Source organism: Myotis nattereri, assembly GCF_964212035.1.
Source record: "Myotis nattereri genome assembly, chromosome: 2".
In the NCBI taxonomy this organism is placed as follows: Eukaryota; Metazoa; Chordata; class Mammalia; order Chiroptera; family Vespertilionidae; genus Myotis; species Myotis nattereri.
The window spans coordinates 214,502,846-214,529,076 of NC_138076.1; the positions used below are offsets into that span (position 1 = coordinate 214,502,846).

Below are 26,231 nucleotides of genomic sequence, written 5' to 3' on the forward strand. Positions count from 1 at the left end.
GGATGCGGAGACACGGGGCTGCGTCTAATGCCGGGGCCGGACCCCACACGGACCCTGGTGAGCACGCAGCCCGGCCCGGCCCGTGGGCCCCTGGCGCCTCCTACCGTCAGCAGGGTGGCCCTCGTGGCGGCCGAGTCGTCTGGGTGCGGCTTCCGCCCGGCGAGCGCCCCCTTCAGGTGCTTCCGCACCTCCCTGTTGAGCACGCAGTGGAACAGCAGCACGCAGAGGCCCTGCAGGGGGCGCGGGTCAGGAACGCGGCCGAGGGGGGAGCCCGGAGCCGCCCCCTGGCCACGCTCGCCTCCCGCAGGGGCCCTGCTTTCCTGGCAGCCGGTGGGGCAGCGGCAGGCGGACCGCAGGGCCCATCCCGGCCACAGCCCAGGGCACCGGGAGCCCCCACCTCATGCCATTAACCCACTTCCTGGGGAGCCCCTGGGGTGGCCTGTACATGGCCACAGGCCTCCCGGGGCATGTGGGGTTCACCCTGGGAGCAGGGTGGGCCCTGACTGGCTGAGCAGGGGCGGCCCCTCACCGGCAGGGGCCCGAGGGACGGCCCAGGACGCTTTGGGCACACCGTGTGGGACAAGGGCTCCCTTTGGCGGCATGCCTGTGCGTGGCGAGGCCTCGCTGGGACCCGAGCACACGGGGCCACCCTGGACCCTCCGCCTCGTGCGGCCCGTCTGTCCCGAGCGCAGCCCCGGCCGGACGCTGGTCCAGGCCCTCCCGGGACCCTCCCGGCCACTCGGGCGGAGGCCTTGCAGAGCGAACGCAGCGCCGGTGACCAGACCTCGCCAGGGCGGGCCCAGGGCGACCAGCGCCTCACCTGCAAGCAGCTGGAGATGGCGAAGAGGTAGTGCAGGGCCAGCGCGTCGCTGTTCACGGCCAGCAGCCCCAGCAGCCAGGTGGCGCCCACGAGCAGCAGCAGCAGGAAGGAGGACCGCAGCACGGCGCTGGGGGCGGGCAGGGTGAGCCAGCCTTGCCCTCCCTCCCTCCCTCCCTCCCTCCCTCCCTCCCGGCCCCCACCCCCTCCACTGCCCGCCCTCCCTCCCTCCCTCCCTCCCTCCCGGCCCCCACCCCCTCCACTGCCCGCCCTCCCTCCCTCCCTCCCTCCCTCCCGGCCCCCACCCCCTCCACCGCCCGCCCGCCCGCCTCCGGGCCCCCACCCCCTCCACTGCCTGCCTGCCCGCCGCCAGGGGAGGCCGCTTACACGATGGCCTTCCTTTCATAATACTGGTGCTTTCTCTGGCAGGAGACTTTTGCAGACAGAACGAATATAACTGTATTGACCTGGAAAAAGCAGACCGCAGTCAGGTGGCCGCTCGCCCGTATGTCACACGGACCTTCAAAAGCACACGCGCTGAGCACTGTCGCCCGTGTCTCGGGAGGCGTGGCAGGACGGGAGGCCGCGGAGTCTGGGTGCCGGGGGCAGGACGCGGCGTGTTCCATAGCGGCCTTGGGCGTGAGACCAGCCCTCCTGCCCAGCGGCCGCTCAGAGGAGCCCCAACACCCCTTTTAGCCCAGGGCCCCCCAGCGACCTCCCCACCCTGTACTCACAATTATAACCGTCCCGATGGGCCCCACAAAGCTCCAGATGAGGGTGTCTCGAAGGGACAGCCAGCAGAAGTCGGGGTTTCCGTAGCCCTGGGGGTCCAGGCCCACCGCGAGTCCTGGACATCAGAGCGGGGGTGAGGGCCACACCCCGGGAGGGGCCCCCGGAGAGCCGCCTGGGCAGGTGCACCCGTAAGCGGGACGAGCCCAGCCCCACCCACCGGCCCCGGGCCCAGCATGAGGGCCAGGAGCCCAAGAGGAACAGCTGGGAGGGGCCAAGGCCCAGGCGCCAGAGCAAGCCCCACGCCCCCCCGAGGAGCCCACCTGGGGGGCCGCTGAGGGAGACGAGAGGACGGCCCTGCAGAGCCAGGGCCCCTGCAGAGGGGTCGGCACAGGCCTCGCTCAGGAGACAGGAGCGGGTGTGGCCTGGCCGGTCCTCCCGTCCCCCCACGCCCACCACCGGCCTGGCTGGCGGTGAGGAGGGGTTCAGGCCTGTTGCCTTGGGTGTGAAAAGCAAACCCACAAAACCATTGTTTTTATAGAGATGCGTCAGAGACCCTGCAGACAACACTCGGGCGGGCGGGCGGGCGGCTGCAGGAGGGGGAGCAGCCAGCGCCTCCCCAGGCTCCGGGGCGCGGCACCCGCTGGGGCCTCACCTGTGACGACGGCCGGGAGGCCCCAGCCCACGACGTAATAGAAGCGCATGGGCCCCGCGTCGATGTTGCGCACCTCGGTCAGCATGCGGTAGACGTGCAGGCTCTCCACGAAGGTCCAGGCGAAGGTGCTCATGTAGACGTAGTGCAGGGCGATGGCGATGAGCGTGCACAGGAACTGCGGGGGGGGGGGGGGGTGGTCAGCGCCCGCCCGCCCCACCTGGCCACCGGGCTAAGGGCCGGAGCAGCACCGGGCAGAAAGGGCAGTGACCGATCGGCCACTCCGCAGACGTGAGGGTCCGTAGGTCTGAACAAGGAAGTCCAGTTCATTGGTTTCTGTATCAGATTCACCCAAGAGTGGCTGAGCGCCTACAGGTGCAGGCCTGGGCTCCCCGAGGCGCAGGGCCCCCCAGCCGGACGGTGCCGTGTGCGGTCCAGCCTCGGGGCGGGAGGCGGGCAGAGCCCGGTGCTCCCAGGAGACGAGCGTTTGGTCCAGCACAGGGCCGAGCAGGGCCCCGGCGGCAGGAAACCAGCACCTTCGGTTGTTACCGGGACAGGCCCTGCCTCAGAGGCCGGCCGGTCAGCGCGGGGAGAGCCCGCCTGCGGGGGCAGGGCCTCGGGGCAGCTGCCGGGAGGGTGAGCGGGCTGCGTGTGCCCACCCCCTGCTCCCGGGGCAGCCACGGGGGTTTCGGGAAGGGACGGCGCGGAGGCTGTGGCTGGGCCTCCAGCAGTGTGAAAGGCAAACCCATAAAACCACCTTTTAAAGAAGCTGCTGGAAATGCCACCGTGTCACACTTAATGGGCCTCCGTGCCAGCCTTCGGCACTAAGTGGGCTGCCTTTCCCGGAAACAACTGAGGGCGCAGGCTAATGAGCCCGAGGCCGCGGGCCTGCCGGGAACCGGGCGGTCAGCACCCTCGCCCAGGGAGGCCACTGGGAGTTTACAAAAGCCCCCGAAGCCAGGCGGGTGGCCCCGTGCAGGCCTCCTGCTCCCGGGGTCGCCCACCTGCCCTCCTGAGGGCCTGGCCGCCCGGGGGTCCTGAGGGGCCCTCTGCTTGCAACGGACGAGGGGGAAGAGCTCAGGCGGGCAGGTGGCCCCGGCCAGCCAGGCAGAGTTCCAGCTTCGCCCCTTCCACCTGCCCTGGGGCCTGTCCGTTCCCACAGGCACGTGTCCCCTTCAGGCAGGGGTGCTTCCCATGCTCGCTTCCCAGGGACGCGTGCCAAGTCCCCATCCTGCTGCCTGGCGCCCCTCCCTACGCGTCCCCTCTGGGACCTGAGCGCCCCGCTCCAGCCCTTCTCGCCGCGGGCTCAGGCCGACACCGTGGCTGCTCCTCTGACCTCTGACCTCTGGCCTCTCCCCTCCCCGCTGGGGCCAAGGTCATCTTCCTACACCAGACCCAGCCATGGCTCTCCATGGCACAACGCTGTCCGCAGAAGGAAGACGGGGGCGGGCAGCGGGGGCTCACCGGGTTTCCCGTCTGGGTGACCCCGATCACGAAGACCAGCTGCGAGAGGAAGAGCGCGCCGATGAGGTTGCGGTGGGCGCTGTGCAGGTTGGAGCGCAGCGTCCGCACCAGCGCCAGCAGGACGAAGGCCACCAGCAGCGCGGCCAGCGACAGGGACACGGCAGCGTAGGTGACGATCTTCAGGGGCAGGACCTCCCCGTGCTGCGGGCGGGGGTGAGGGGCGTCAGGGCCGCGGGGCCAGGAGCCTCACAGCAGAGGCTCATCAACGCGGGATGACGACCGGCAGGACCCAGCGTGACTGCGCGAGGCTCTCGGGGCAGAAACACCCAGAACAAAACCCGAAGGGACAGTTCGGCTGATAAAAAGTTCCGGGGCCCGGCCGGCGTGGCTCAGGGGCTGAGCGTCGACCTAGGAACCAGGAGGTCACGGTTCGATTCCCGTCAAGGGCACAGGCCCGGGTTGCGAGCTCGATCCCCAGTGTGGGGCGCGCAGGAGGCAGCCGATCAGTGATTCTCTCTCCTCATTGATGTTTCTCTCTCTCTCCCCCTTCCTCTCTGAAACCAATCAATCAGTCAATGTATTTTTTTAAAGTTCTGGGGGCAGATGGGGTGACAGTCACATAACAGTTCACGAATGTGCTGCACGCTAGCCTGTGCTCCCTTCGGTGCGACTAGGATGGTGAGCTTCCTGTTATGTACTTTTTGCCGCAATAAAATAATAACAAGAGAAGGAAAGAGCCACACCACCCTGCTGCCCAGGCGGCCCCGGGCCGCCTCCCGAACCCTGACCTGGGCAGGACCTCCACGTAGACTCAGTTTACCCGAAAGCCAGGCCTGCCATCATCTCCTGGGCTTTGCAGGACGTCACCCCCCTCCGGGAGCTGGCACCCTGCAGGGAGCAGGGAGCTCCCACCCCCGTAATCCTGGGAGTGTTCTGCACCCACACTTCTGAGCAGGGGCGCCCGGGGCACACCGGGGCTGGAACTGGCCGGGGATCAGGAGGCCGAGCGCTTTGGGGTTTCTCCTCCTGCAGCCAACCCAGGGTCCCCTGGAGGTCGGGGTCCTGGGGCTCCCCTGGGGCCGGGGGGCTAGTGAGACTTCTGGCTTTGGGGCCCCCTTAAATTCCAGTGTCCTGGGACTCCGTCCACTCCCAGGCGCTGCCTGGCTTCCTGGCCAGGGGGCTCCCCCAATCCCGGGGACAAAGACCTCCAATGACTGACCCTCCAGGCCGGGCCCTGTGCCACCTGCTCCGGACGCCTGTCAGGGGAGGCCCGTCCGGCCGTCTCACCTCCCAGGAGTGACAGAGACCCAGCAGCGGCACAGAGAGCCCTTGGGGGACGGTGGCCTGGCCTCCCACAAAACCCAGGCCTGGAAAGGGGCTCCTGGAGTCCAGCGCGGGCACCAGGCTGACCTCACCGCCCCCCACGCAGCCCATTCATCGCACCCCAGGCCGGAGGATGCCAGGGCTAAGAAGGGAGACACTCCCTTCGTTGGCCAGAAGACTTTCCTTCTTTAACTTTAACATGAGGTGAAGCTGGTCACCTGACAGGCTGGGGGCCCTGCTGGGAAGTGAGGGGGGGGGGTCCAGGCGGCTCCTTTAATGCACAGCCAGGCCTCGGTGGAAGCCCTGGGGGCTTCGTTAGGGAACCGAACAGACTGGCCAGCTCAGTGGCTCGGTGTAAAGGTTTAAAGCCCTCGGAAGGAGAGACACAGCCTTGGAGGGGCAGGTGTGGGGCCAGGCTCAACGCCCCAAAGGGCGAATGCCCTGGACACGCGTGCCAGGCGGGCAGGGCCACCGTGGGTGCCCACCTCGCGCCGGGAGACGTCCATGAGCACCGCGAAGCTGGCGGTGTGGCTGCACTGGCAGGTCACGTGGGTCCGGTTCCGCGCCAGCAGCTCGCAGCCCTTGGCCGACCAGCCTCCAGTCCCCCCGGGGCTGCGGAGAAAAGGGGGGGTGGGTCCCTCTAGCTCCGGGCTCCCCGAGGCCTCCTGCCCCTGCCTGCCGCACCCTCACTGCGCCCACAAGTGCCCGTCAAGCTGAGGCCCACAGCCCCCTTCCCTGGGACCCTGTGACCACTCCCCCGCCCTCCGGCCTCTGCTGAGCGCCCCGGGGTTCCTGCTCTGTGTCATCCAGTAAAACTTAAATGGACGCTGGCCCCGCCCCCCCTTGTGTGGGAAACATTAGTGGGTTGTTAAAAGGGCCGCTTTGTTCCTCAGCCTGCTCCCTGAGTCTAGACGATTACCTTCCTTCTAGACTTTCATCTCCCCATTGTGCAACCTTTTATGGCTGCTGCCTGGGGGCAGGGCCCCATGACGCTCCCGTTTAACTGGTGGGGAGCCCCAAACCGCAAGCTGCTATGGGTGCATCTGGCCTCAGAGGGAGCCCTGCCCTCCTGGACTCTGGGAAAATCCACTCACTTCTCTGAGCCTCAGTTTACTCATCTGTAAAATGGGCTGTGAAGGCGAAGGCGTTTGCTAAGAACTAGGATGCGGGATGACTGTGCAGCCCGGCAGAGGGGATAATGAGAGCATGGCTACCGCCAGGGTTTGAAGCCACGCAGCCCCTCCCACGCCCCCACGGTGAGCCCCGCGGCACTCGCTCTTTGTAACCGGACGTCTGTTCCGGTGCAGACGCCGCTGCTCGTCAACCAGACTCGGGAAACAATGAGGAGAGACGGACGGGGTCTGCTCCCCAGCGCGCCAAGCGGAGGCCTGGCTCGCTGCCCCGGGCTCAGCACCCAGCTCGGCCCCACTCACCCCAGTGGGACACGATTCGGGGGAGGCTTGGCTGCACAGATTTTGTCTGAGCTTCAGACAAGGGAGGGCTCCGCTGAGGCAGCTCGGCCTCCCGAGGTGAAATCAGCCTCGCGGCTGCCTCGCTGGTCTCGCGGTGGCCAGGTGAGGTCGCCCCCGGCTGACACAGGGACCCCCACACGCATCTGGGACGCCCCAGGTCAGCAGAAGGGTCCCTGGGCCCGTCTCTGAGTGCTGCCTCCGGGCGTGTTCAGCGCGAGCCCTCGCCTGGTTTGGCGGAGACGGGGCGCCTGTCCGCTTCTGTGTCCTGGCAGCCCTGCGGGTGCCTGGCCTATCTCCGTGTTGTCCTATTTGTATACACGTGTGTGTACATGCACGTGCACGGGTGTGTTTGTAACTGTGCGTGTAGGGGACCCTAACACCCCAGGACGAGCAAGAGGACCCCCCCAGAGGGAGCTCCCCCCGAGGTTGGGGCCTGGCACGCTCCGGCCCCCGCAGAGCCCCCCGTGGAGACGCGGCTCACGTGATGGAGTGGTTCCAGAACACGCAGACGGGCTTGGTGCGCTCCCGGGTCTCCAGCAGCGCGAACTGCACGCGGACGGGCCTCTGCGGGGGGCTGGGCTGCGGCGCCCCCTCGCGGTGCACCACGGCGCTCACCACCGGCGTGTTGATGACCGGCCGGCCCGGCAGCCTGCGGGGAGCGAGACACAGGGACACGCGCGTCAGGGAACACGTCTAACAGCCCAGCCGGGTGCAAGCAGAGGACACAGGACTGCCGCCCTCTGGGAGGGGCCCCCACTGCGGGAGCTCTGCTCCTGGGAGGGGCCTGGGCCGCGCCGGTGCTCCGTGCGGGTGTGGCGTGCACAGCGTCAAAGGTGAACTTTAGAAACTTAAAAATGAGAAGTGCCCGGCTGGCGTGGCTCCGTGGCCAAGTGTCGACCTATGAACCAGGGGGTCCCGGGTTCGATTCCCGATATGGGCACCGGCCCGGGTTGCGGACTCGATCCTCAGTGTGGGGACATGAAGGAGGCAGCTGATCAATGATTCTCTCTCATAGACGTTTCTCTCTCCCTCTCCCTTCCTCTCTGAAATCAATAAAAATGAAATAGAAAAAGTGAGGAGAGAGCATGTGCATGGCAGGGGTGGCCCCACCACACAGACCAGCAGGGGAGCAGGGGAGCAGGGGAGCCTGAGACGGCAGCTGAAAAGAAGCAGGCGAATACCCCAGCTCCTGGGGTCCCCCCAATAACAAAGGTCCCCCCACTAACGAGGGTGAGGGCCCTGTGCCTGACTGCGCACGGCCACGGAGCCCCTGGGCGGGAGTTGTTTCCCCAGCCAGCGTCACCCAGCAGCCCTCGGTGCCGGGCCCGCAGCCTGAGGGCAGGGGTGGGGGACAGACCCTCGAGAGGGAATCACACTGCTAGGCCGGTGCCAACGGCAGACCCCCGGGCACAGAGCCCGCCCCGCAGACCCAGAACCCCTGTGGGAGCCCGCAGGGCAGGGCGTCCTGGGGCGGGTGTGACGTGAGGGGCTGGGGACCTCCTGCACGCGGGCCCTCCCCGGACCCCTCACCGGAGGCTGCGGCGATCGGGGTCGTAGCGCTCAGGCAGCAGCTGCCCCAGGGTCCGGTAGACGACGACCAGGGCGACGGCGAACTGGCCGGGCTCCTCGGGGTGCCTCTTCCGCCTCCGGGACGGGGCCTCGCTCTCGGCACCGGGCCCAGGGCGCGGGGTCTGCAGGGTGGCCTTACCCCCGACGGGCCTCCCCGAGGGCCCCTCTGCAAGGTGAGCGAGCGTGTGAGCGAGGAGCCGGGACGCGCCCCGAGGACAGGCCAGAGAGACAAGCCGGCCACAGGCTGTGGATTTACTCCCGGGACCAGGAGGCAGCGGGGCAGCGGTCACCAGGGGCTGGGGGGCACCGCCCAGAGGGAGGGCAGCGGGCAGCATTCTGCACGGCGGCCTCGCGGGAGCCTCGGGCCCGCAGCACACCGTGGAGGGGGGGCCAAGCCGAGCCTGCCTCCCTGTGGGCGCCCCCGGGCTAAATAAACCTCTGGGTCTGAAGCCTCAGTTCCCCACAGCCCAGCTGGCTCAGTGTCCCCCACCAACCAGCGCGGGTGAGGGAGCCTCAGCCCCGCAGAGCGGCACTGCGCCCGCTGCCGGACGGAGGAGGGCGCCAGGGCTGGGCTGCGGGCCGCCCGGGAGCCGGCCGGGCAGAGGAGCTGTGGGCCGCAGAGGGAGGCCGGTGTCGAGGGTGGAGGCCGGGCTTGGCGACGCCCTGGGGTGGGGGGCGGGGGGTGAAAGGTGGCAGGGCCGGTGGCCTCAGAGCCAGGCCCTCATCATGCTGTTGGTGGGGGGGGGGGTGGGGGAGGGGCGCGAGTCATCTGGGAGGGACCCCACAGTGGCTGTAGGACGCACCACGGGACACGCACCCACGGGACGCGCACCCACGGGACCCGCACCCACAGGGCATGCTCTGCTGTGAGACTGCCCCTCGCTCTCCACGCAGCCCCCCGCCCGCCCCCCAGCAGGCGGCCCCGCGCAGCCCTGGCTCCCGCGCTCACCTCTCCTCTCCGGGGGTCGGAAGAAGTCGGCCGAGAAGAAGGCGGAGGACGCCAGCTCTTTGGGGAAGTCCTCCCGGATGTCCTCGAGCCGCGGCACCCAGGCTCCCGAGAAGTTGAACTTGTCGAAGACGTCGACAGCGAGGACTGTGGGATGGTGGTTCCCTCACACGTGGCTCGAGGCCCTGCCCCCGGGAGCCCCAACCCGAGCCAGAACCCCGTCTTCCTGGGCGCTTTACACCGAGCGGGAGGGGAAGGCGGCAGGCCCAGTCGCTGCTGACCGGGTGGCCGAGCCCCGCCAGGCACCGGTCGGGACACGTGGGGCAGCTTGGGGACCGGCCCAGCCGGTGACCCTGACGCGAGCAGCGCGCCCCCGCCCTCCCGGTGTGGGTGCCGCTATGGGTCACAGGCCCGCCCGGTGGGAGGTAACGGGGAAACCAAGGGCACCCGGGAAGGGACGTCCTGGCTCTGCCCGAGGCTCAGGAGGAAGCGGGGAGCCCCCAGGGCAGCCCCCAGGGCTGTGCCAGCGCTGGCCGAGCCGGGGGCTTTCTCCCAGGAAGGAGCCCAACTGGTGAACCCGACCCCAGAGCAGCGCGTCCTGGGTTCGCCGGGTGCTGGCCTGTGGCCTCTCCGCCCAGGGCCGGCCACCGTCCTCATCCCTCCCTGGGGCTCTCGGAGCGAGTGTGGAGGGTGGCACCGGGGCCTGGACCCCAGGCCCACTCCCCAGACAGCCTCCCCCAGCTCTGCCTTCTCGCCCCCTCTGCGCACGCCGCCCCCCGGGTCCTGGGCCGGGTGCCGTGTGTGTTTCTGTGGGTCACCTGTGAGCAGGCTGGACCAAGAGGGCCCTACCTCCCCTTTTACGGACAGGAGACGAGGCCACAGCCGCTGACCCTTCCCCGAGGGGCAGCCAGGCGGGGCGGTGCCCGGCGCCGCGCGGCCCTTACTCATGTTGGCGGTGACGATGACGAAGGGCCGCAGGTAGGTCCTGCGCAGGTTGCGGGCCACGTTGCTGAAATAGTCCTCGAAGCTGCGCAGCAGCTGGGCCACGCCCCCCTCGCCGCGCTGCAGCTGCTCCCACGCAGCCCTGGTGCCGGGGGCCAGCAGGGCGCTGCCCGCGCGGACGACATCCTGGCAGACAGACAGACAGATGGTGCTCAGCTCTGGTGCAGTGCCCGGAGGCCTGGCTACCGCACGGGGCTCCGCCTGAGCGGGTGGAGACGGGCTGCTCCCCTCTCCAAGGCAGGAGGGGGCGCCAGGGAGAAGCCCTGCGGGGGGCGTGGCGAGTGCACCCCGGGGCACACGGGGAGGCGGCCTGGTGACCTCACAGCCCCACCCCCCCAGGAGCGCCTGGTCCTGCCCACCTGGTGGAAGTCGGCGTCCCGCGTGGCCGCCAGCTCGAAGCCCTGCCGGCCGCTCTCGTGCTGCAGGACGCGGGCCAGCAGCTGGGAGGCCGTGCGCACGTCCTGGCCGAAGAGCGCGGCCGCGTGCTGCGTGGCGTTGCGCAGCGCCCTGGCCAGCCGCAGGGCCCCCGGCCCGTCCATCCGCGTCTCATTGCGGCTCAGCCTCTCGTTCTGAAAGAGGGGGCGAACGCGATGCCTGCCGTGTGGCTGCACGGGCCTCCGCTCAACCCACCACTTCCCGTGGGGACTGTCTGGTCCAAACAGGACTTGAGAAATTAAAAACAGCCCGGCCGGCGTGGCTCAGGGGTTGAGCGTCGACCTAGGAACCAGGAGGTCACGGTTCGATTCCGGTCAAGGGCACAGGCCTGGGTTGCGGGCTCCATCCCCAGTGGGGGGCGTGCAGGAGGCAGCCGATGGATGATGCTCTCTCATCATTGATGTTTCTATCTCTCTCCCTCGCCCTTCCTCTCTGACATCAATAAAAATATATTTAAAAAAAACACACAAAACGACCCTGGCTGATAACTGGTACGAAAAAGGAGGGTCTGTCAGGCCAACAAATGGCTGAAAAACACGCCAAGTGGGAGGGGCTGGAGCGTCTGAGGCGCTGGGAGGAGGGCGAGAGGGGAGGGCGGGGACTCCACCCTGGGACTCGCGTCTGCAGGGCCACAGGCACAGCTGGGGCCTGAAGGGAACGAGGAGAAGTGTCCGGAGCCTGGCTGGTGTCTGACCGCGGGCGCTGCCTCGACCCCACCCTCCCGGGGCTCCGCACGCCCGTCCCTACCATGGCTTTGAGCTGCACGAAGGAGGCCGTGGTGCAGTTGAAGAGCTCGGGGGGCCGCCAGCCCTTCTCCCCGCTGCAGTGGCGGACAGCCGTGCCTGGGGCAGAGGAGGGATGCGAAACTGAAGTCCTGACGGCTAATCGACGTGTGCTTGTCTCGATGTGCTCAGACCCGGTGCGTCCCCGTGAGGTGTGCACCCGGGTGATGCCCACCCCTCGCTGGCCCAGGACTCGCAGGAGCCACGTACACGAGGCCAGCGGGGGCCCAGCCACGAGGCCGGCAGGGGTGGTCCCGTCTCCCGCCGGGCAATGTCTAAGCCAGTGATGGCGAACCTCTGACACGCAAACTCATTTTTTTGGTTGATTTTTCTTTGTTAAATGGCATTTAAATATCAAAAATAAATATCAAAAATATAAGTCTTTGTTTTACTGTGGTTGCAAATATCAAAAAATTTCTATATGTGACACGGCGCCAGAGGTAAGTTAGGGTTTTTCAAAATGCTGACACGCCGAGCTCAGAAGGTTCGCCGTCACTGGTCTGAGCTGTGGGCTGTCTGCGAGCAGGTGGCCGGAGCCCAGCCGTGACAGGCAGACATCGGAGCAAATCCTCGAGAAAGAAGCCGGCTCACCCTCTTCCGGAGCACCCACTGGCACCCACTGGCACCCACGCTGTGGGCTCCACCCCTCACGGGCAGATGCAGCTCCGCCCCTTCTGCAGAGCGCACCGGCTGAGCGGGGAGCAGCGCTGGCGCTGTGCTGTGTGCGGCCGCACTGCCCTCCCCCGTTTTGTCACTTATCATTCAGGAGAAGCTCCTCACGTCCCCCATCCCTTCGGCTAAACTGAGGTTTCTCAGCATGGAACACGGAACGTCCGTGAGGTGGGGCCTCTCTCCCGCAACCACGTGCTTCTACCGCCCTCCTGCCCGGCGTGGACGCCCCGGCCCGCACTTACCCGCGGATCCCTTGGGGCACGGCGCCGCGGCCGGCTGCCCAAACTTGGTCTGCGGCCACCAGATGCCAGCTTCAAACGCTCTGGGACACCCGCTGTAGATCACTGGGGGGGGGGGGGGAGGGAGACCCTCAGCCTGGCCCAGCCACCCCAGGGTGCAGGGCTCTGCTCACTCCTCCCCGGGGGTGGGGGGCCCACTCCCAAACCAGACCCCCACCTTCCCCGGAGGTGAGGATGGGACGGGCGACCAGCTCTAATGAGGGCCAAGGTCACAGAGCGCCAGGTGGGCAGACCCTAAGCTGAGCATTCCTCCAATGCCAGAGTGTGCGGTGCGCGCGCGCGCGCGCACACACACACACACACACACACACGTACACACGTGTGCACACATGCACACACATGTATACGCACGCACACATGCACACCATGCCCAGCAGCCTGCCCCTGCGACACGGCCTCACGGGGGTCAAGGGGCACCGCCGACCTTCGCAGCCGAGCATGGTGACCTCGGCGAAAGGGTTGTCGCAGCGGTTGCACTGGCGGCCGATGACCCCGGGCCTGCAGGCGCACTGCCCGGTGCCGGCATCGCAGGCGCGGCTGTGGGAGCCGTGCGGGAAGCAGTCGCAGGGCAGGCAGGCGTCCTGGTCCGGGGGCTGGTAGTGGTTCTCCTGCGAACACCAGAAGCCGGCGGGGGGCTCGCGGTCGGTGCCGAAGATGAGCCGACCCCACGGACGCTGCTCGGGGTCCCGGGTGTGGGCGGAGGACCCGAGTCCTGTGGTCCCAGCGGCTCCCAGGGGAAGGCAGCCGGGGGCCTCCGGACCTCGGGGCAGCGGGACACCCAGACCCACACCAGCAGGCAAGTGCGTGTGCACGTGATGCCCTGGGCTCGGGACGCGTGTGCATGTGTCCAGGTCAGTGTGTGTAGGCGTGCGTATGTAGGTGTGTTTATGTACATGTAGGTGTGTGTGCATGTGTCCAGGTAGGTGTGTGTATAGGTGTGTATAAGTAGGTGTGTGTGTAGGTGTGTAGGTGTGTGTCTATGCACATGTAGGTGTGTGCACGTGTGTGTGTCTGTGCACATGTAGGTGTGTGCGTGCGCATGCATGCAGGGCCACCTCCCGGGCTCGGCACCCAGGAGCGGGTGAGGGACACGTGCCCGCAGGCCACCGTGGGCGGGCCTCACCTTGCACTGGCACTGCCCGCTGGTCTTGTTGCAGTCGGGATCGAAGCCTTTGTCGACGGCACAGTGGCACGGGCCGCACACGGGGTTCCCCCACCAGCCTTTGGGGCACGGGAGGTCGATCCTGTCGGGAAGCAGGTGGAGGGGTGCACACTGTCTCCTCGGAGCCAGAGGAAGCCTGCTGGGGCCCGGGGCCGGCCCCTCCCTCCCCGAGGGGCCTCAGTTCCCCCTGCCCGCCTCCCCCCCCCCCAATCGCCCCCACCTCTTAGAATTTCCTGTCCTAATCCCAGCCTTGAGGGGCCCACGGCGGGCGGGTTCCACCTACAGAACTCGTTTTTAAATGACGTGTTTACTTTCCCTTCGACCTGGAGACTCAGGACTCCCACCCCGGCTCGCTGCCAGCATGACGTCGCCAGGGCCCCTCTGTGCAGCACCCACAGCGATGCCGGCTCCCGGGCACAGCGACACGGACGCCCCAGCACGGGCGCCCTCGACCCCAGCCCCACGCAGCACGGAGCCGGCTGCCCCGGGACGAGGGACTGTGCAGCACCCGTGGTCCCCCCGGCCCAGGGGCAAACGCTGGCCACGGCCCGGGTGCCAGAGCGGCCTGCCCGCCCGGTGTGCCCGCGACTCCGCAGCTCCGTGCAGGACCAGTGCGCTCAGAATCGGCCCCGCCCAGCCCCTGGGGAGCCGGCTGGTGACCCCGAGGTGAGTGACATCGAAGGTGAGGCGGCCGCCCGCCCCCCAGCCCGTCGCCTGACCGGCCTGCGCGCCCCCTGCTCTGAGCACAGCGGCTGGAGGTCAGCGAGCAGTTTGTAAGTCTCCGGTGGAGACGGGCTCAACCGGTTCGTGCGAGACGCCCGCTTTGGTTCTCATTTACTTCGTGCCGATTTGAAAACGGGTCCCTGACCCAGAATTGCATGCATTTTGGGTAAAGTCACCACGAGGAGAAACTGGCGGGAGCAGCACCCGCGTGGACACGTGGCGGTGACACGCGTGCCTCTCACCTGTTCTCGCAGTACGGCCCGTAGCGGCTGGCCCCGCACTCACACACGTAGCCCCGCGGGGTGCCGGGGCTGCGCACGCAGGCCGCCGGGTGCTCACAGGGGTTCAGGTGGCACACGTCGACGCACTTCGTCCCGAAGTACCCTGTGGGGACAGGCCAGCATGACCCCCGCCCCCCGAGCCAGACCCTCATGTCCGACAGCCCGGCCACTGCCCTCCCCAGCCTCCCGGTGTCACAGGAAACGTGAGCGCCCAACGTGGACTCACAGACCAGGGCTCCCAGGCGCCCCCGGGAGGGCGGGAACCACGGGCAGAGGGTCCCAGCCCCCTGAGGACATATGGTGGCGGGTGCCCGCTGGCATGCCTACAGCACCTTCAAATCCAGAGGCAAACCCTGAATGTACGCTTTTAAAAATGTGTGCTTCCACCTAATTCTCCTCATCTCATCTCGAGCCCTGAGGCTGAGGCCTGGGGCCCCTCTGCCCGAGAGCAAAAGAGACGCGGGAATGCATTTAGGAGAGATGGCCCTGCCCAGACCGGTGTGGCTCAGTGGATAGAGTGTCGGCCTGCAGACTGAAGGGTCCCGGGTTCGATTCTGGTCAAGGGCATGTACCTTGGTTGGAGGCTCAATCCCCGGTTGGGGGCTCAGTCCCCAGTAGGGGGTGTGCAGGAGGCAGCTGATCGATGTTTCTCTCTCATCGATGTTTCTCTCTATTCCTCTCCCATCCTCTCTGTAAAAAATCAATACAATATATTAAAAAAAAAAGAAAAAAAAAGAGGTGGCCCAGTCTGGCCAGTGTGGCTCAGTGGTTGAGGGTCAACCTATGACCTATGAACCAGGAGGTCACGGTTCCATTCCGTCGGGACACAGGCCCGGGTTGTGGGCTCGATCCCCAGTAAGGGGCGTGCAGGAGGCAGCCGAACCAGGATTCTCATCATTTATGTCTCTCTCTCCCTTCCTCTCTGAAATAAATTGAAAAATAAAAAAAAATTTTTTTAAAGGAAGAGACGGCCAGCCCACTCCTTGGTCACACACCGGAGCTCGGGGCTCCCCGACATGAAGGGTCGCTGGGAAGCCGGGCCCCAGCGCAGCACCCCCAGTGCAGTGTCAGCACCGCGGGCGTCGCCGGGCTGAGGGCAGCGGGCGTGGGCAGCGGACGCTCACCTTTGTCGCAGACGCAGGTGTGGCCGTCCCAGGCGTCTTGGCAGTGGCTGTGCTGAGGGCAGGGGCTGGAGGCGCACGAGTCGCCCATGTCACAGCCGTCCTTCACCCGGACCTTGAGGGCGTCGTCCATGTTCAGCGTGGCGACGTTGGTGGCCGTCTCCCCCATCCTCACTCCCTGTGGTAAGAGAGGCCAGTGGACTCGATCCCGGGGCCTCTGGGCTGGAGGCACCCCGAACGGTTCCCGGCGGTTATGGACCCCCAGTGCCGTCTGCCCCTGGTTTCTAAAGTGACACCTCGTTTATCTAGGGCCCTGGGACGAGGGGGGCGAGGGGAGCAGGGAGGTGGGGCGACGGCAGAACGAGGTTGCCCGCCTCCCCAGGTTGCGCTCCAGGAGGAGACAGGCCCCCGCATCCCAGCGACCCAGGTGAGCTCACGAGGGAAAGTGCATGCGGTGTGACTGCAGGGGGAGGGGGGGACGCTCACGGCAGAGGGTGGCTGAGCGAGGGCACCCAGGCAGGGGGCACCCAGGGGCCACCTCTGGCGAGTTCCCAGGCAGGAGGCCCGGGGCTGGAGCACCGCAGAGCTGGGGGAGGGGCTCAGAGAGCACGCGGGGCGTGGGGGGCACCAGGTGAAGGAACGGAAATATCTCCTTGCCACGGGGCTGGGCCTCTAGCTGGGCCTCGGGCTGGGCCGTGAGCAGGGCTGCTCTACAAACAGCTGCCATCTGCACACGTGGACGAGGGACGGTGGGGCCCGTGCAGGGGGACCCGGGGGCGGACAGTGGGGCTGGTGGAGGCAGCGAGGGGCGGGTTCTGGTCTTGCCAGGAGGGCAGAGCGGCAGGCGTGGGTGGCAGGAGGGGGGGCTGGCGGGGAGGACGCGAGGGACGTGGGGAGGACGGGCGGAGCTGGGACCCGTGTGTGTTAACGTTGGGTCGGCGCTCAGACGAGCGACTGGTCACTGAGCCCAGCAGTCGCCAGGGCTCCAGCCGCGGGGCAGCAGTGGAGCCAGCGAGCAGTGCCCGCGCCCGTGCCCCCTGTGCCCGCCATGCTGGCTGCGCCGGCCGTGCTGGCCGTGAGCAGTGCCCGTCCGTGCCCACTGTGCCCCCTGTGCCCCCGTGCCCGCCGCGCGTACCTGCATGCAGCCCCGGAAGCCGCGCCCCCGTGCCCCCCGTGCCCACCGTGCCCCCCATGCCCGCCGCGCGTACCTGCATGCAGCCCCGGAAGCCACGCCGCACAGACACCTTGTCCTCCGACACGCCGCCCAGCACCACGCTGCGCAGCCTCAGCCCCGGGAGCCGGTTCCCGATCTGCACCGTGTCCTGTGGGGGGGGGGGGGGGGGCGCGCACCCATGAAACTGCTTCACACGCTCGAAGGCACACGAAGCTGCTCGGGCAAACCCACAGGCGGAAGCCCTGGGCCTTCCAGCAGCAGGCAGCCCGGCCAGCGTGGCTCCGTGGTTGAGCATCAACCGATGAACCAGGAGGTCCCGGTTCGATTCCCGGTCGGGACACAGGCCCGGGTTGCGGGCTAGGTCCCCAGTGTGGGGCGTGCAGGGGCAGCCGATCCATGATTCTCTCATCATAGATGTTTCTCTCTCTCTCTCTCCCTCCCTTCCTCTCTGAAATCAATAAAATACATTTAAAAATAAATAAAAATAAAACAGTGGGCAGGGCTCAGCCTTCTCTCGGAAAACCCAGCTGCTATCTGTGTGTGATGCACGAGGCGTGGGAACCGGGTCAGAGGCCCCGTGTGTGTCCCAGCGCAGCCCAGAGGGTCAGCGGGGGGACGCAGGCCACCTCCCCCGCCATGACTGGCCACGATGTGGGAAAGAGCTGGTGACCTGGGGAGACGGCAGCGAATGGAAAACACGCCCACGATGGGGGCATCTAAGGGGGCACCAGCAGACCCTGAGCTGGAAGGGTGCCCGTGGGACCCGTAGCTGCTTATCACAGAGCCGCGGTGAGATGAGCCTGGACTCCCAGAGCACCCAACAGTCGCCCGGGCATCCTGTAAATGGTCCTCTCCTCCCCCGCAAACCGTGGCGATCGTGTGGCTCAGCCAGCGCTCCCAGTGCACCCTGCCGGCTGCCACGCGCCCGCCTGGGTCAGGTGCGCCTCACTGGTGTCCCACGGCCCCTCTGGTCCCTGGGCTCCCTGCTCGCCCACCTGCACGCACCGTTCACTCTGAGGTTTTTAATCTCTGCGCCCGAAGGCACAGCGCCGAGCACACAACCGTTACTCGACAGGCCCGCTAAGGTCCCCTGATGACGGCAGCCACGGCGCCAGGATGGACACACAGATGGAGCCCAGGTCCTGACCCTGGGAGCTGGCCATCCGGGCAGGGGACGAGGCGCAGGTGCCAGGGACCTCAGCATAAGGCAGAATGGAGACCCAGACTCAGGGGCTTCAGAATGGGCGCCCCCAAATCTACCAGGGCCCTGGGGGGTCCTGGTACACGCGAGGGTCAGTGGGCTCCCCGCAGACCCGATGAAGGGGTCTGACCCAGAGGTGCCGGTGCCAGCCCACCTGGTCCATGCCGTAGTCCAAGGTCATGACCACCAGGTACTTGATGTCCGTGCCCTCCTTGGCGCTCTTCAGCTCGATCAGCAGGTGGTGCCACTCGCCGTCAGCCACTCGCGACCGGGACAGCCGCATGGATGCCGCGTCCGAGGGGCCGTGGGACACCGTGAACTGGACGTGGCTGTTGAGGATCTGTGGGACGGGGAGCCACGGGAAGACTTACGGGCGCTGCGTCGGAGATGGACCAAAACATAGGCCACGCCTAACTTCCCGTGGCCTGTGACGCCCTTCAGAACGCTATGCCCTTTCTGTGGTAGGAAGTTCAGCTGCTGCCCTGGCCGGTTTCCCAGTGGTTAGAGCGTCGGCCCACAGGCTGGGGATCCCGGGTTCGATTCCCAGTCAAGGGCACACACCTCGGTTGCAGGCTCAACCCCCGGCCATCGCTGGGGGCAACCAATCAACGTGTCTCTCTCGCATTGATGCTTCTCTCCCTCTCCTCCCTCCCTTTCTTAAAAAAAAAAAAAATCAATGGGAAAACATCCTTGGGTGAAGATAAAAGAAGTGTCCGATGCGGGCAGCGTCCAGCACAACAGCACCCACTGGACTTGGCACTGGGAGCAAACAGCGGTTCGGGGCCCGCGGGCTCTGCATTTGGGTGTAAATGTGACCCTTTCTGAGACAAGACTCAGGTCTCGTGTTCAAGGACACGCACAGGCAACAGAAATCAGCCCCGCGACTGGCCCGAGCCATCCCCACTTAAAGGAAACGGAGCCACGGAGCCAGGGGGACGCCCAGGTCACGTCGCCCCGGGTGAAGGTCGGGGTGACTGGCGCAACCTCCTGACAATGCCCAGGAAAATGAGGCCAACACAGAGCCCCGGCTGCAGCTCCAGCAGACTCGGGCCCTGCGACCGACAACCGCCGTGCGGGCCTCCCCGGGCGGCCACTGCGCACAGCTGCCTCGGCGCTGGGGCCGGGGACAAAACCCCCAGAGCAGACGGGTGGCCGCGCCTCCTCCGTCCCAGTGACAGATTCTCTCCACATCTTCAGCCCGAGGCCCACCTCTCTACCAGGAATAACCCCGTCCCCCAGGAGACAAGACCGTGCGCTTGAAAACCAGGGGAAGCAGGAAACTGGAGCCAGAACCTCGGGGAACCAGAGAGCAGAGCGCCAGACACAGGCGCGAGAACAGGTCGGGGGACGCGGGACTCCCCAGGAACGGGCTCTGGGGGCCGCGCCCTCTTCGCTTTGGAGGTAAACGTTGCGTTCGGTGATATTAGACCCAAGCACCCTGTTTAACACACGTGAGAAAGGTCAGGAAATGACACTGTCGCTGATCTCACGGTTAAATATAACAGAGTGAGACAGAGAGAGAAAGCCCGGCCGTGGGCTCCGTGGTTGAGCATCGACCCCTGAACCAGGAGGTCACCGTCCGATTCCCCGTCAGGGCACAGGCCCGGGTTGCGGGCTCGACCCCCAGTGGGGGGCGTGCAGGAGGCAGCTGATGGATGTTTCTCCCTCTCCCTCTCCCTTCCTCTCTGAGATCAACACATCCTTAAAAAAAAAAAAGGGGGTAGAGTAAAAAAAACAAAACCAAAAATGACTCAGTGACGGCTGTCAGGGACGGTTAGCTTTCTTTTCGATAGAAACGGTCTCCGCCAGCGTGTGAGCCCCTGCAGCGTCCTGTGCAGGGATTCTAGAATCGCAATCTATCGCTGCCCACGTCCGTGTGGAGCAGAGACACACCCGCCGCTGTCGTGACCTTGTGTCAAGAGGATCCCATAAACTCGCAAAACAGAAGCCAGCCTCAAGCCACTGACGCGCTCCCCACACGACGCACAGCGAAACGTGCGGGCGCCGGGGCGCTGGGGGGAAAGGGGCAGCGAAGACGCATCGGGCGGACGCTGAGCGGAACCCCGCGCCACGACGGCACCGGGAGGCCAAGCCGACTGCGAGGCAGAACGAATTCCTAGAGATGAGGAGGACGTTCAAAATGCCACCAGTCCCTTTTCCAGGGAAACCGCTCCGAGCTTGCACAACCTGATGACACAGCCCCCACACCTACAGAGCAAAACGGCCACAACTCCTAATCAAGGCTGCAGGTTTAAAAAAACATATATTTTTAAAATTGATTTCAGAGAGGAAGGGAGAGGAGAGAGATAGAAACATCCATGAGGAGAGAGAATCACCGATCGGCCGTCTCCTGCACGACCCCCACTGGGGATGGAGCCCGCAACCCGGGCCTGTGCCCTGACGGGGAATCGAACCGTGACCTCCTGGTTCATAGGCTGACGCTCAAGCACTGAGCCACGCCGGCCGGGCGAGATCGGAGGTTTTTAACTCTCCTCCCTCAGTGCCTGAGAGGACAGCCTCCCACCACAACGCCACGGACGCCCTGGCAGGTGCGAGTGCCCGCGAACCAGCGTCCCTGCCCGGCGTCGGGGGGGGGGGCACCTGCCGGGCACCTTCCTCTCGGCCATCGCGCACACGACGCTGACTGACGCGGGCGGCACAGCAAGCCCGGGCCATCCCCAAGGTCTGCGTCCTGCAGGGCCCTTCGCTGCCTGCGCGGATGTGGGAACGTTAACAAAGCGACTCCCTGGGAAACGCCGCCTGCTGCCGATTCAGAATCACTCCTAGGTGCCCCGGACCTGATTGGATCGGATCGGATCCAAGAAGTAGCGACGGAAGCAGAAAGCACTTAGCTGGTCGTAAGGATAACACAACCAAGAACCCGTCACGGTTTCCCGTCTCCAGGACAGCCGGCTACCGATCGCTGTCACCTTTTCATACGCTGTTTCCTTTAGTCCCACAGACGTGGGAGCCACCGCGTTCATTTTCCTTGCTCCCTCCTCGCTGTTTTTGTTAAAAACATGTTTTTATTGACTTTAGAGAGAGCGGAAGGGAGAGGGACAGAGATAGAAAAACAGATGAGAGGGAAACACCGCGTCCCCTCCTGGGGATCCAGCTCACAGCCGGGCAGGTGCCCTTGACCGGAATCGACCCAGGGAACTCCTGGTTCACGGGGTGACGTGCAACCACGGAGCCACATGGCTGGGCTCCCGCCACTGTTTTTGCCAACAAAACCCGAAGCCCATGGAGCAACAATAGAAATGACACGTCCCCACACAAAGGAGACACCGGTGGGCGGGTCGGCCTGCGGGGACTGCTCGCACCTCACACCTGTCGCCAACAGCCCGGTTATCCCGCTGACAATGCAGGCGGGTTCCGGCGCCCGGAAGCCATTACCCAATTGCTGGGGCTGCCCGATGACTGATGGTGCCGCGCGTCCGGCCTGTGGGAGGCCCAGAACCCGACGCCGCTGCCCCCGGGCTCACGGGGCCTGCGGGGGCCTGCCGTCCACACACGGCAGGTGGACATGAGCCAGGGGTTCCTGGAGTGCCCGGGAACCGGCCTCTGGGGACCGCCCTGGGGCCGTCTGGGTGGCCACTGGGGCCGGGAGGGCCCTCCCCACGGCCGCCGCTCTGCCACCCAGCCTCCCACGGGGAGGGGAGGGGCGGGCCCCAGGCCCTGGCAGAAACCTTCCTCCCCGGTGGGCCGCCCGGAACATAATTACTCCAGCAGCCGGAGCCTGTTCCCGCCGAGCGCGTACTTTTTTCCTAGAGACCCCGCTGCCAGCGCGTGCGGCTCCGTCATCACCTGCTCCGGGCACAGCGTCATGTGTTCCACCGAGAACGCGCCACAGGGCGAGCGCAGCCCCGGGCAGCCCCGGGCTTGCCAGGCTTCGGCCCAGAGCTCGCTCCTGGGCTGCCGGGGGGCGGGGGGAGGGGGGGGAGCTCACGGAATGACAAGGTCATCAGGGAAGATCAGCGGCCCGGGCCTGCGGTGCCCGGAAAACGCGCCTGCACGGTGCCCGGGCGAGGGGACCGCGGAGGGAGAGGCGGGGCTCTGAGCCCCAGCCCTGGCCGGACGGGGCTGGCCACGCCCCTGGGGGCTCTGTCCTAAGGAACTGGGGGCCCTGCCCACACTGGCCTCCAACGTGAGGGCAGGGGGTCCCGTGGGTGCAGCTCTGCGGAGCGCCCTGCTTACATTGATCGGCCGCACACCTGCCCCGGGGCCCAGGTGGGACCGTCCTCACCTGGAGGTGGAGCCTGGAGGACGCGCCCGCTGTGGCCTCCAGCAGCACGCCGTCCGCCGTCCGGGTCCGGAACATGAGCCCCAGGTACCAGGGCACCGAGATGGTGACGTCCAGGTCGCTCCAGGACACGACACTCTCCCCGCTGAAGCGCTGGGGGTGCGGCATCACTGCGGACAGACAGGGACCCCGAGGTCAGACAGGGTCGGGGACGGGCTCCTGGGGAGGGCGCACACCGGGCCTTTTCATGTTCAGGCCAAGGCCGGTCTCAGAGTCCCGTCGGCGCGGCAGCGGCCCCCGAATCCAGGCACCGTGGGCTCCGCAGAAGCCCACCTGGGACTCAGGCCACCTTCCTGGTTCCCCCCGTGGCCAGGGTGTGGCAAGGCTCTCAGGCGAGACGGCAGGCAGAGGGGGTGGCCCGGGACCCCCGGGCTCTGAGGACAGGGTGCTGGGGGCCCTGAGAGTCCGGCCTGCCAGTCCCCTCCCACACCCGCTGGGGCAGGAGCAGGAGCAGGAGTGGGGGCTGCGCACAGGACGGTCTCCTGGTGGGACAGTGCGAGCCAGCAGGGAGCGCCCCGTCGCCTGGCAGTCATCTGTGTGGGCTCCCAGCCCAGCACACGGCCCGGGAATGGGCTCAGACCTGGCAAGGCCACTGGACAGCTGAGGGCTCCCAGGTGGGTGACAACAGCCCCTCGGCTGTTAACACCTGGAAAGACGGTGTGTGCCACACAGACCACGAGGCTGAGCCAGCCACTGCGTCCCTGTGGTCCGACTGTGTCTGGCAGGCGGCGCCGGTGCCAGGTCTCGCCCTGATCCCCCGGTGGGGCGGCACCGTCATCCCCCCGGCTCAGGAGAGATGGCAGCAGGGGGCGCCCGGGACCCGGCCGGGCCACAGCCTCGTGAGCGCCAGCATCTGTTTCCTGCTCTCGTGACCCCACCCTGGCAGCTGTTTTCCCTGGCGTGGCCGGGGCCGCACTCCGGCCTCCATAACAGGAACCCAGGGGCATGGCGGCCATTGGCACTGTCCACCGGCCCGCCTCCCCACTGTGGCCTGAGCTTCCTGCACATGCCGGCCGGTCAGGGCTGGGCCACCCTGTCTACAGGCGCCCAGGAGCCCGGCCCACCTGCTGCCCACAACAGGCCTCGAAGGTGCCGGGCGCTCTGGGACACAAAGGAGCTGGCCCCGACCTCGACCCTGACCCCGACTCTGACCCTGACCCCGACCCTGACCCCGACCCCGACCCTGACAGTGAGCCGTCCCAGACGAGGACTGGGGTGTGACACAGACCCACGTCCCAGGCCTCCGTCCGCACGCTGCAGCCTACGCAGGGTGCTGGGCCGGACGGGCAAGCCGCGCTGGTGGCAGGAGCCGCGCTGGCGGCAGAAGCTCCGCTCTCCTCACACGCTGCTTCCGCTCCCTGTTCTGGTTCACCAGCTGCTCTGAGGATCCGTAGCTGGGGTCCCCGTGTCCCCAGAACCGTCACACAGAGCCCCACAGCCGATCCGTGCGGCACCCGGGCCTGTGACTCCCCCGCGAGGCAGTGCCCTCCGACCAGCTGCACCCGCCTGGGGCCGGCCCTGTGCTGGGAAGGGCAGGTGCCCTCCTGTCCCGGGGGCCTGGGGCCAGCGGGCGTCTCCCAGGCGGGACGTCTCAGAGCAATGAGCACGGGGCAGCCCAGAGGCCGACCCAGGGACACGCCCGAACTGATCGGCCTCAGACATCCCGCTGGTTTACCTTCCATTTAGAGAAACGTCGTGATTAAAGAGCGATGAAGCTTCTCATGGCTGTATTTACAGCTTCTGAACCCCTGCATCGCTCAGACCCGCAGAGCCCACAGCTTATACCCCACGCAGCGGTGGGCGGGGCGGCCCAGGCCCTGCCTGGATGCCCACAACACGGTCCAGTGGGCAAGTGGCCACGGGAGGGCCCCTCGGGGCGGCGAGAGGGGCAGGCGCCTGGGCCTGGGCATTGTCCCCCCGCGCCGCCCTCCTCGCCTGCCTGACCCTCAGACTCGGACCTCACGCTGGCCCTGCTCAGACGAGGCGCCATGTCCTGCGCTGTCCCAGACGCCCCGTCTCTGTCCCATTTCACCTGCTCAGACAAGGCGCCATGTCCTGCACTGTCCCAGATGCCCCCATGAGCCCCTCAGCCTCTCACCCCGCCCAGGGCTAGGCTTGCTCCCACTTGCCCCCCAGGCCCCTCGCCCGGGACCCACATGCCCCCAGCGCCTGCCGGCCCCGGGGAGCGGCCCAGCGCCAGGCTCACCGAGCTCGCAGTTCTTCCCGCCGAAGCGGAGCGGGCAGCGGCACAGGTGCGTGTCCCACCGGCTCACACAGGTGCCCCCGTTCTGACACCAGGTCCCCTCACAGAAGTTCCTCTGAGCAGCGCAGCCTGGAAGCAGAGAGGGACGTGACGCGGGTCGTGCCGTGTCCCAGGACCGGCCCCAGGAGTGCGGCCGGGGGAGGTGGGCAGCGGGGACCCCCTCCCCGGGGACAGGCCTCAGACTTCCCAGGGCAGACTCGGCTGCAGGCCATCCTGCCGGCGGGAGGGGTCGGCTGGGGACATGGAGTGCCCAGGGGTCGGTGACAGCCGGCCCAGCAGGGTCCCTGCCCCCCACAGTGCAGGACCCCAGCCCCCCCGAGAGCAGCACGCCCCAAGCCCGGCTCCACTCCCTCCTGGACACGCCCGGCTTCGGCTCCAGGGACGTCACTGCCAGGACGTGGAGGTGGCGCCCTACCTGCCCTGGTGCCATTGTTGGCGATGAAGCCGGCCATGTCCACGCTCCTGCCGTCTATGGACAGGTTCCGCATGCAGCCCACGAACTGGCGGCTGCGCACGGGGAAGTCCTCGGGCAGGTTGGGGACGCCCCCCAGGAGCAGAGGGCCCGTCAGGTCCAGGGACCTGCGGAGGAAAGCCGAACTCGGTGACGTCGGGCGGAGGCGAGAGGGAGGCACAGGGACCGACACGGCTGTGGTGTCACGTGGCCTCTGCCGCCACCACACGCGTCATCTTGAATGTCAATCACTGAACAGGGGCCTGGGAGGCAGGGGCCACAGGTCGGGCCACAAGCAGGTCCGACTTGGGTGCCGCGTGGCGCTCGGGCTCCCCGTGCCTCGGCTCCCTGGCACTCGCATCAGATCCTGACCCCCCGCAACCGCCCACCGAGTCCTGCTCAGCGCCTGGCCCAGTCCACGTCGAAACAGGACATACAGTGCCAATTAGGGGTGCGACCTTCCCCCGGCCCTGATGACCTTGAAGGAAGGTCACAGCCAACCAGAACCCCGGTGCTGCCCGAGCAGTCGCACGGCCTTGGCCAGGTCTCAGGTCTCTCCGGGCACGGCTTCCTGGTCGGTCCCAGGGGCTCGGCGCCCCTCCCTCCCAGCTGGGACGGGTGGGGGAGGAGAAACAGGCATGTGACTGTCCCACGCTGACAGCAGCGCGATCACCCCCTGGGGCTGGTCTGGACATGACTCTGGCAATTGCATCTAAAGGGACAGACTGTGGCCTGGCCGGATAGCTCAGTGATTGAGCATCAACCTATGAACCAGGAGGTCAGGGTTCGATTCCCGGTTAGAGCACGTGCCCAGGTTGTGGGCTTGATCCCCAGTAGGGGGTATGCAGGAGGCAGCCGATCCATGATTCTCTCGTCATTGATGTTTCTCTCTCTCTCTCCCTCTCCCTTCCTCTCTGAAATCAATAAAAATATTTTTTAAAGAAGTAATAATAAAAATAAATGATAAAGGGATAGACTATTGAATCTCAGAGGGAAGGCAGGGAGGGTGGGTGGGTGAGAAGAGATCAACCAATGAACTTGTATGCATCTATGCACAAACCGCGGACACAGACAATAGGGTGGTGTAGGCCTGGGGCAAGGGGTGGAGGCAGACTAGAAGAGGTCAGTGGGGAAAAAAGGGAACATATGTCGTACTTTAAACAAAAAAAGATTTAAAAATCTATACTAATAAAAGGGTAATATGCTAATTAGACTGGACATCTTCCGGACAAAGCCACAGTGGCGGGGGCCGAAGCAGAAGTGGTTAGGGGTGATCAGGCCTACAGGGGAGAGCAAGGCAATCAGGCTGGCAGGGGAGAGCAGTTTGGGGGTGATCAGGCTGGTAGGGGAGCAGTTACGGGCATCAGGCAGGCATGCAGAGTGGTTAGGG

The 26,231-nt window shown here is 66.6% G+C and overlaps 1 protein-coding gene across 1 annotated transcript in view; it reads right to left on the reverse strand.

Moving 5' to 3' along the window:
* CELSR1 (cadherin EGF LAG seven-pass G-type receptor 1) overlaps positions 1-26,231 on the reverse strand; it is a gene marked incomplete at both ends in the record, with an annotated part of 96,039 nt that overhangs the window by 3,137 nt on the left and 66,671 nt on the right. The window contains 23 exons of the mRNA XM_081083761.1: positions 105-230; positions 821-947; positions 1,205-1,284; positions 1,552-1,664; positions 2,202-2,376; positions 3,663-3,863; positions 5,471-5,597; positions 6,939-7,106; positions 7,988-8,192; positions 8,976-9,119; positions 9,917-10,100; positions 10,334-10,543; positions 11,157-11,251; positions 12,106-12,207; positions 12,587-12,770; positions 13,286-13,406; positions 14,290-14,431; positions 15,453-15,627; positions 16,658-16,771; positions 17,979-18,164; positions 22,071-22,237; positions 24,334-24,459; positions 24,806-24,969. Of these exons, the coding sequence (XP_080939887.1) occupies positions 105-230; positions 821-947; positions 1,205-1,284; positions 1,552-1,664; positions 2,202-2,376; positions 3,663-3,863; positions 5,471-5,597; positions 6,939-7,106; positions 7,988-8,192; positions 8,976-9,119; positions 9,917-10,100; positions 10,334-10,543; positions 11,157-11,251; positions 12,106-12,207; positions 12,587-12,770; positions 13,286-13,406; positions 14,290-14,431; positions 15,453-15,627; positions 16,658-16,771; positions 17,979-18,164; positions 22,071-22,237; positions 24,334-24,459; positions 24,806-24,969 (3,436 nt within the window). The remainder of the gene's footprint in view (positions 1-104; positions 231-820; positions 948-1,204; positions 1,285-1,551; positions 1,665-2,201; positions 2,377-3,662; positions 3,864-5,470; positions 5,598-6,938; positions 7,107-7,987; positions 8,193-8,975; positions 9,120-9,916; positions 10,101-10,333; positions 10,544-11,156; positions 11,252-12,105; positions 12,208-12,586; positions 12,771-13,285; positions 13,407-14,289; positions 14,432-15,452; positions 15,628-16,657; positions 16,772-17,978; positions 18,165-22,070; positions 22,238-24,333; positions 24,460-24,805; positions 24,970-26,231) is intronic.